The following is a 10,260-nucleotide window of genomic DNA, read 5'->3' on the forward strand; positions in this document are numbered from 1 at the left end:
AATGTAATGTCTATTGCACATGCATTTGCCTTTCTTCATTTTGTTTAAAGGCTGAGAAAGCTGTGAATGTTATTTGTCTGTTACAGTCGCACTGTTTACTTTTAATGCATTAGGAGCGACATGGAAAAACTGTGTGTGTGTGTGTGTTTGTCTTACGATCACTGGCAGTTTCACTCGGCTCCAATTAATCACTAAATTTCCACTGAATTTCTTTTCTTCCTATTACAACTCTTCATCTTCACCATTGTACCTTAATTCCTTATTATAGTTGTATATACCCAACTGTCTGTTAATGGTTCGTCGTGTGTTGTGGGAGCAATTACCTTGTCAATTACCTTGTCAAGCTACTAAATGTAGCAGCTTTTAGTGAATTCTCCTTTCTTTCATGTAAAGGAAAATAAAAAGAACTGAACTGAAAATATGTACAGTCAACGCACATGTGTTTAACAAATGTAATGCGTTAAAATATTTCTACATTGTGCCACTATGCCAGGAGAGATGCTGATTTTTTTTTGCTCGATTTTTTTTCTAAGCTTATGAACACAAGCATACATTGTTTCTGCTGCTTCACTGCAGGATGCAAAAACAAGAGCCTGGGGCAATGACCTACAAGAATTCTTGCCCAATGTGCGAACACTGCAGACACCTTTCTGATATCATGGATGGTGAGACATAAAAGCGTACAAGATTGGATAGCCGTTGCGGACATTCCGATATCAAGTGCACGCCTTCCCAATGTAGAACTCCCGTTTTTACACAGATGGGTAAATGACAAATTCACAGAGAGTTGTCATAAACTGTGAATGACATCACTGAAATCGAGAAGCCAATAGAGCAGCAAGTGTTTGTCATCGCAGCTAATGCAGAGGACGAGCAGCTACACTAATAATGGTTTATCCTTTGCAGTATCCTGTTGCACTAAGGGTTCTGCCAACACTGCTCAAGCACTATTCTTTTGACAATCACTATCTTGGGCTTTTCACACCACAACAACCTGCAAAGGAGAATCTAGTTCTCAAATGTGGTCAGCCTGTTCCTGCTAACTTTCAAATGTAATGCAATCCCTAATCATATTATACTACCGTGTTTCAGACGCTCTAAAGGTTCAAGCAAGATAAACAAAGAAAAAAATGCTGACATCAATTTTGCAGACAGGTAGCATGACATGAACATTTGATACATTCAGCAAACCATCCCATTTGGTCATCATCTCAGGAAAAAAAGAAAAGGAATATATTAAAGGCACCAGACATAGACCTCTGCTTGTAAAGGCATATCATTGTATCCATTGTATACAATCCATTGTAAGAACATTCAGATATCCTTGCATTGTTGCATGCAGTGAGAGATTATATTAAACAAATGAATTACAGTGTTATCGACAGCCCAACAGGAAATGCTGATTTTTCATGATAAAGAAATCATTGTAACAGAGATAACAACAATGAAGTGATACACTACATAACACATGAAAAAAGGAAAGCAATCTGTATATACTCATCAAAGCACAAGAACTGTGCAGGTCTCACCATAATTTAGTTCTAAAGTTTTAAATAATTACTGACAAACCTAAATTTTAAGTTGTAGAAGCTCTTAAACATGTGTCTCACAAATTAAAGGATCACACTTGACAGATATGAAAATAATGAAGTATTTATAAATAAGCTTCAGCATTTGCGGCTTTAGCAAGAAAAAAAAATGAAGAAAGTATGGCAAACTTTTTTCTTTTCCGTAATTCAATTTGAACAGGGCAAGGGTCAGTGAAAGCAAATTTACAAGATGGCTATTACCGAGTAGCTTCGAGCCCATAGGCACTTCGATGTAATGATTCTGGTATGATCAATATCAGGCATGATTGCCCACATTTTTGCTTTTATTACTGCCTTTATCATTATTCTTTACCCCTCGCAGTATCTCAATCACTATGTTGCACTGCTGAGCTAGAGGATGCGGGTTTGTTCCCGGGAGTGGTGGCCACATTTCGGTGGAGGTGATATCCAAAGCACTTCCATACTTAAATTTAGGTGAATGTTATAGAACTCTAAATGGTCAAAATCAATCCAGAGTCCTCCACTACAACGTGCCTCATCACAAATGTATACTAAACACAAAGCGTACTATCTGAGCCTGACTTTTAACCATTGGGAAAAGAAGAACCTTTCCTAAGAATAGTGGCATCAGAGATGTTGGAGGCACCATCACAAATCCTGAAGAGCATTGAGCAGACTCCTAATGGTACCTTTGGCTGAGCCACCCTGGCACCGTGGCAGTGCAGCAGAAATTACGCAAAACACCACCCAAGTTTCACATCTCGCTACGCGCCAAACGAACGTGCGAGCCACCGAACGGAAGTTTGCGACTATAGCGCCCTCTGCAAGATACATGCCGAATTTGAAGTTTAGGAGACGACACTGTATTACATAGGCCACTTATCACTTGCACTCGCCATGATTCGCAGCAACGTGAACAAGGTCAAGCATTTTGCTGACGACAAATGCTTTAAATATGAAGTGACAACTTATTCTTGGGGAACTGCACTGTCAGCACCTTGCATGTACTCCGACTAAGCCTGAAGTGTTTTCAAGATTGAAAAAAAGAACAATGGAAAGGAAAGTTACAGCAGCAAAGGCAGAAACCTATGCTTCTGCTTCATAACTCGTCATATGACGCCGCTACACCAGTGATGAAATTGTTCACTTCGACGGCTGCTTTTGTCAGGGCTCTCGATTAGCAGCGATGATCAACTGCGTGATCTTGGTGACCGATGAGCTACTGGATTCTAGTGGAAAAAGTAGTTTTGTGCGAGACACACAGAGACATGGCTTCCATCGTCCCCACATGTTACAATATGATGCCTGAACGGAACTGCCCACTCTTCATCGTCTGCTGTGACACGCTGCTCGATGGGATTGAATCGCACTCCACCACCAATCGCCATGGTGGCATGCACTTGTGTCGTGTTCGCCCCAGTTGAATGTGTGCCAAAACACGCGTGGCATCCAAACGAACGTGCGGCACTGCGTGAGTACACTGAAAATGGCACAAGTGCCGTAAGCCAAAGGTACCATGACTAGACCACTGCTCCATGCAAGAAATAAAACTATTTGCAAATAAATTTTTCCATGTCTCGATGTCTTGAGCTACAAATTTCAAGGCCGCCTGTTAGTGTCGTCTTGTCCAATATTTTTTTTCCTTCTTCTGTACACTCACCACATCGAAAGGTCAGGTCTCCTGGCACATCGGACAAAAAATCTGCAATGGCAGCAAACAGTTCCTGGCCAGGAGACAACTGTGGCACCTTGACTTCGACCACAAATGCGGACGGAAATTTTCCTTGCTGGCCGCGGAGATTACCCAGAGTCCAGTGCTTGTCGACAGCTGCCACGACCTGCACAAAGACCGGCAAGCGGTGTTGAAGAAAGGTGGCTGCCTAGAAGGTCAGACTCATTATTATATCATGCAGCCGCGATGACAGCTGTCAGGCACAATGTTCCGACATTCATGCTCATGTGTTCTACAGCTTCATTGTTCATAGTTACAATCCTGAAATCACTGTTGTAGGTTATAATAGTAGCCCCCTACTAGTAGTGACTGCCACATTAGAGTTCTGGCTTGTCTGTAAAGGTATTAGCATTTACGGAACATCTGGTTACCGCAGATGTGCATGGCAGCAACAACGCTGGTAGCGCTTTCTTGTGATGCAGAGTTTAACGAGAGAGCACACAGAGTTAATACTGTAGTAACTTACCATATTCTACTCAATTGCTGGTGGAAAGCATTCGTAGCAATATAATCGCTACTTATGCAACACAACAGTTTGAATTTAAAACGCACTGTAGCTGGACAAAGGGTCACGAAATTTTGCCACTATTCTTGCTACTGCCATCCACAATTTCGGTAACACCTTATTTCATAAGATTTATTACCATAACCCTCGTCTTAAGGAGGAATTACTTTCCCACCCTTCCTTCATATCACCTCCTATTGACCATCGTGTAATGTGCTTGTTCCTCGTTGTCACACTAAACAATACTTTCATTCTTTCATCCCTCAAACTTGTAATGATTTGAACCACTTGCTCACCTCCATTGTATCTATTGCACATCCCAGTGACCTTAAAAATGCACTTGAATATGTTACCTAACATTTGCTTCGTGTTTTTTATTTTCAATTTATTATTCCCGCTCCCTTCTGTAACGCCCTATGGGCCCTGAAAGTATTTGAATAAATGAATAAATAAATAAATAAATACAATAGTTAATTAATGGAAAGAGGCTTGTGGACAAGCTAAACCTCTATATTGTCCCATCCCACAACAAAAAAATAATCAACCCCCACCAGCATAACTCGTGTCCACTGCAGAGCAAAGGCCTTTTCCAACAGACTCCAATTACCTCTGTCTAATTCCTTATTGTCATCGTACCACCTAATCCCCAGCTGTCCTCTAGAGCATTTCCAAAACTTTCCCACCACCCTTTTCATTACTTTATGCTCTACGCACTATGCGACTTTCTCAACTGCCATTTCTTCCTCTTAAATTGAACTATAATATCAGTTACACCTCTTTGCCATCTAATTTCCACCACTGCCTTCCCGCCCCTAAATCACATTAAAAAAAAAAAAAGGTGGCGGAATCAGCTTTGATTGAACCTGAGACTTTTTCCCATTTTGTGCAGTGGTGCTCCAAAACAAAGAAGCGCTTATGTGAATAAAGGCATTCTGCCTTAGTTTAGTCAAACTCGAATATAACAAACCAGGACAAAGTGAATTATTTTTGTGTACCTAACACACAAAACCTACTGACTGATACTCATGTAAAATAATTCCTTCGTAATGAACTGGACATTTAATATGCCAAACTCTGAGTGAGCATGGCCAGATAAGGAAGCCACCTTGCCCGGTGCTTCGGGGTGCACTTTTGCAGCAGGTATGCTGTGCCGATGTTGAGGGAAATGGACTAGGGCAGGTCTACATACATCTTGCACATTGACATTGCTATTTTCAGTGACACTGAGGAACATTTTAAGGCAAAGGCAAAAATTATTGACAACTATGTATGCATAGTTTTGTTTTCAGTCAATTTATTCCTTGGTTTCTTCACTATAGAGACCACACATTTGTACATAGTGAAGGTATCACGAAAGTTTAGGTTTGTTTTTGGAGAGCTTGGGGATCTCTAATTACCTTACGTATAGAGGAGAGAAGAAGAGGAACTGAGGGGCTCGATTTTGTTAATCATGACCATATAAAGCCAACAGACAATGAAGCCAAGGAACACATCAGGAAAATTGGCTGTAGCTGAAGTCGAAACGCAGAAAATAATAAAGAAAGGGAAATGAAAGTGGACGAAAAGATAACGTGTCGCCGATGGGCGCCGCACCCACAACCTCTGCATTACGTGTGCGTTGTACTACCAATTGTGCTATGGTGACGGCTATCAAACCATCCACTAACTTCGGTATTTATGCTTACTAGATCTACTTCTAGGGCTTGATTTCAATTTCAACAACATTCCCCCGGTGCTTTCTTTGGCTTCATTGTCTGCTGGCTTTGTATGGTCCTGACATACGGAAATACATTTAGAGCACAACCCTGTTCATTATAACCAGGTTCGACTGTAGAACAACCCAAGCTATATTAACCAATCAGACTAACTGATATAGTAGTATTGTTCAATTTCCAGCTTGTACAACCTTGAATTTTGAATATTGTGCAAGTGTTGATGGCACGGCCATTATATAAGTCTGTGCCTTATACAACAGCAAGAAACAGTGAAATCAGCGACAGTATGCGCAAGTGCACAAAGCACTCTTTGGTGTGAGTACCATTTGCTACGCTGTTTGCATTGGGAGGACACACACCCAGCCAGGGTTACCCGCACAGTCCTGTTTACGAAAAGTCCACGTGAGAATAGATGTGGACTAAAGATGTTTCAATTGTGATGCACTTTCCATTTTTTCCTCATATTACTGGAACCCGCGCATGTGCCAGAAAATAAAGATAAAAAACAGGAAGGAAACTTATGAGCATGTGCAAGCAATTGTTACGAATAAAAAAGCAGTAGTGATGATTGCAAATACTACCTGAGGGTGTGTGGCCTGGCTATTTGTGGTGATGCACAAAAGGGCCTTGCGCATAACTAAGGCAGGGCCCATGCACCACTGAAGTGAATAGTGTTGAATACGGTATTCAATTTGGAGATATTTTTTTGCACTTCAGGATACTATCGCCGATCTCACCACTTCTCACTGTTATAAGGTGCTGACATGTGCAATTGAAGCTTGCATATGTTACTACTAAAAAATTGCAAAGGATTACAGTCAGTTTTCCAATGCTTGTAGATAATGTCAATGGATTTCAAACCGATAATCTTAACAGGTTTCAAATGGTAACTGGATGCTAATAGAGTTACTACTGGTGAAGGTTTTTACCTGGGAAAGACTTTTGGAAGCAGATGAAATGTAAAACAGTTTTCTTTTTCCTTAGAACTTTGTTCCATGAACGTAACAAGCAAAATGTGTTCAAGCATCAGTCAATTATAATGCCAGTGCATACGATATTGCCTATGCTTCTTGACAATTTTTTTATTAGCACTTTTTTTGCTGCGAGGGTAAAAGCTAATGAATTTGTTAATGCTGTTAGCTTTTACTCCGAGTTTCTTCACCACCATAATTTTGTCAAGCACTTCTTATGTGCATAAATATTTCGTAAATGTAAATTCTCTGCAAGACTCTCCACAAGCTATATTTGTTCCAGGTGCTTCTCAACATATACAATAATATAACTTAATAGCATATATGTGTGCACACAAACAGAAAGAAGATGATTGTGGGAGACAGAAGTTGAGAAATGAGCAAACAAAATTGTGTCATTGCGTCTTTCCCTTACAACAGTTTCAGTACTGAAAAATTGTGCATGTGTTTGTTTCCTGTTTTGAAGTGTGAGGTATTCATATCTCAGAGTGCTTCAATTAGATTATACAGTCTCACAACAGACCTTGTTCATTCCTGTAGAATAAATAAAATGTCCAGTTTTTTGCAGATCCCGCTAAGTACAAATTAATGTATAGCAGGATTCGATGGCACAGAGCTTGCAGCACCCTTTGCATGCTGCATACCGTTCACTTCATAACGGTGCATATATAGTGCACTTCCTATAGACTGTTGCACTGCCATGAAAAGCATGACGTTCTGCAGGTCACTGACGCATACAGGTAGATAATTAGGCACAGAAAGCACATTACAAGAAGAGCGTTCGCTCTGCGACCTTGGCCTTTGAGCTAAATTCCCGTGGCAGCTCAATTGTTCCTGCAAGAGTAGTCATAACTGCAAATGAGCACGTCGTAAATCACCGTGTAAATGCAAGATCAGCATTGCCATTTGTTGGGCGTGTTGGTAAACTGACTTGGAAAGCATATTTAGCGCCAGCGAACAAGGACAGACGGGAGACGACACCACAATGCGCTAATGCAAGATGACGACTTTTTTGTCAGCTGCAGGGCTAGCCCGTTATAAAGCCAAGAAGGCGCCATGTCCGACAAACGCAGCTATTAGAGGAGGCGTTGCTGCCTGCACCGACAAAATGCGTTCGTTACGGTTCACGGCTCCTAAAAGCGCGTTTTTATGTGGAAAGGAAAAACGGCGCACGAACCCGGAAAAGAAATGCTGTTTCATGGAACGCTTTGCCTACAAGGTGCACGGAAGATTTCAAGAAAGCGAACGGTCAACGAAACAACGAGCGAAACATGAAACCACGTAGTACGCACGCGAGCACAACACCCACACAAGTACAAAAGAAAAAAAGCATGCGAAACCGTGAAAATACGCGCGCGCGTGCGAAACCACAAACCAACGCCATCCAACGCCATTTAAGCCCTTGCGTTGCGTTAGCAGTTAAGCAGAAAAGTGTGCTGAAACAACGCCTTAATTCAGACAACCCAAATTCAAAGGGGGGCACGAGCGTCAACACTTTGAAATGGTACGCGAAACTGTTAGGATTTCAAACCCTGAGCACCAATTTCTGTTAGCTGTTCGCGATGTACGAAAAGCCATCGACCTCGACTTGTTGTTGTTGCTGAGCGTTGTTGTTGCCATGAGCAAAAAATAAACACAATGAAACAAATTAGACAACCACGGCACGCAAGCCGAAACTGGCTCCGAGACCGTGGTTACCATTTTAGTTGTGCAGAGGTTTCGATGTCCAAAAAGAGCTCAACAAAAAAAGACCAGGAGAAAGGCATGCAATCGCACACGGCGGTTAAGACGCGTTAAATTACTCTCACCTGAATCAAGTCTCCGTTCTTTATGGGAAGTTCTCCTTCGAGACCCGAACTGAAGTCGTACAGAGCCTTCACAAGAGAGCCAGGCTCCATCGCGTACGTATCACTCTCGGATACACCGAAGTCGTCACTGCGGGCGCCGCATTCCGGACGAAATGGAAATTCTCACCGGCAACACACACACACACACTTTATCGCGCTTGACAGCTGTCCAATGTCCAACAATCGGCGGGCGATGCACGAAGCAACAAAAGCCCGCGCGGTAAGGAGACAGCAGCCGCGAACGGCAGGGGTTGCAGTTGTCGGCCGAGTTCAGAAACCAGCGGCGGCGTCGACGAAGCTGGGATATGCGAGGCGTACGAGGCACGTAGCACGGCCGCCTCGAAACGCGGTCGAAAGCGACGGATCGCGTTTCTCGGACGGGGCTGGAGAGAAGATTCCCATCCGCGGCCTCTTTAGAAGCGTACAACGCTTCGGTACATCGTGATCGCTACTACAGCATAAGCGCGCCATCGATAAAACGCATCGCCCCGTGCAATAATAACAATAATAATTCCATCGTAAAAATTCAAAACAAACGGCGACTGTGGCGCACCCTGGCGATAGCTTTGCATCGAAGACGGCAGAGAGTTTCTGGCAGTTTCTGGCAATTTGGCAAATTAGAGAGTATACACTCTAGGCAAATCGCATCGGTGCGCACCGGGCGCCCCAACGCGCCATTGCATCCATTTGCATAGTTTCTAAATACACTCTTAAAACGGTTGCACCCTTTGGGGTGTAAATTTGTCTCACAACGATAATCGTCATCTGCCTTCCTCGCGTTTCCTTTCCTGAAAACTTGGCGCTCGCTACTTTCCTGCCGAGAATGCTGCGTCACACTGATAACGCGCATGCCGTTCGTGACTGGGAAGTACCGGGCTCGCAGCGTCAAAGAAAGGAAACGCGGGCGAGCAGATGACGATTATTGTTGTGGGACAAGATAAGCCCCAAAGGGTGTAAATTTTTCTAAGAGTGTACACTCTTAAAACGGTTGCACTCTTTGGGGTGTATATATGTCCCACAACGATAATCGTCATCTGGCTTGCTTGCTTTTCCTTTCCTGAAAACTCGGCGCTCGCTAGTTTCCTGTCGAGAATGATGCGTCACGCTGATAACGCGCATGCCGGTCGTGACCGGAAAGTACCGGGCTCGCAGCGTTAAAGGAAGGAAACGCGGGAAAGACAGATGACGATTATTGTTGTGGGACAAGATAAACTCCAAAGGGTGTAAATTTTTCTAACACTCTTAAAACGGTTGCACCCTTTGGGGTGTATATTTGTCCCACAACAATAATCGTCATCTGCCTTGCAGGCGTTTCCTCTCCTGAAAACTCGGCGCTCGCTACTTTCCTGTCGAGAATGATGCGTCACACTGATAAGGCGCATGCCATTCGTGACTGGGAAGTACCGGGCTCGCAGCGTTAAAGAAAGGAAACGCGGGCAAGACAGATGACGATTATTGTTGACGACAAGATACGCGCCAAAGGGTGTAAATTTTTCTACACTCTTCACTCTTGGAAAAAATTACCGACGATTACGTTACTTCCTAATGCGAAATTTGAGCGCAGCAAATAAGCTGTTTCACCTTTTCGATAGATTGAGGCAAAGAAATCGAGCAACACATGTATGCGCTATCACAGAATTTTTTTTTATTTTTAACACGTATTCCTTCAACAAAGACTCCCCTAACAGTTCTTGACAGTCATGAAGGAAGCTTTGTGGTCGGAGAAATAGACTGATATATGTTCGACTTGGTACACTCTTAGAAAAATTTACACCCTTTGGGGCTTATCTTGTCCCACAACAATAATCGTCATCCGTGCTGCCCGCGTTTCCTTTCTTTAACGCTGCGAGCACGGTACTTTCCAGTCACGAACGGCATGTGCCTTATCAGTGTGACGCAGCATTCTCGACAGGAAAGTAGCGAGCGCCGAGTTTTCAGGA

At 43.0% G+C, this 10,260-nt stretch overlaps 1 protein-coding gene across 2 annotated transcripts in view; it reads right to left on the bottom strand.

The window, feature by feature from the left end:
- The window catches only part of LOC135901986 (dynamin-binding protein-like), a 52,244-nt gene extending 43,317 nt beyond the window's left edge, over positions 1 to 8,927 (bottom strand). Inside the window, exons 1-2 of one of the 2 annotated variants that reach the window (XM_065431879.2) lie at positions 8,282 to 8,927; positions 3,211 to 3,388 (exon numbers count right to left, since the gene is read on the bottom strand). In XM_065431879.2, the coding sequence (XP_065287951.1) occupies positions 3,211 to 3,388; positions 8,282 to 8,371 (268 nt within the window). In that variant the 5' untranslated portion in view covers positions 8,372 to 8,927. The remainder of the gene's footprint in view (positions 1 to 3,210; positions 3,389 to 8,281) is intronic. The other variant, XM_065431880.2, reaches the window with a different exon arrangement.
- Positions 8,928 to 10,260: the final 1,333 nt, after the last annotated feature.

This window comes from Dermacentor albipictus, chromosome 9 (genome assembly GCF_038994185.2).
Source record: "Dermacentor albipictus isolate Rhodes 1998 colony chromosome 9, USDA_Dalb.pri_finalv2, whole genome shotgun sequence".
Classification (NCBI taxonomy): Eukaryota; Metazoa; Arthropoda; class Arachnida; order Ixodida; family Ixodidae; genus Dermacentor; species Dermacentor albipictus.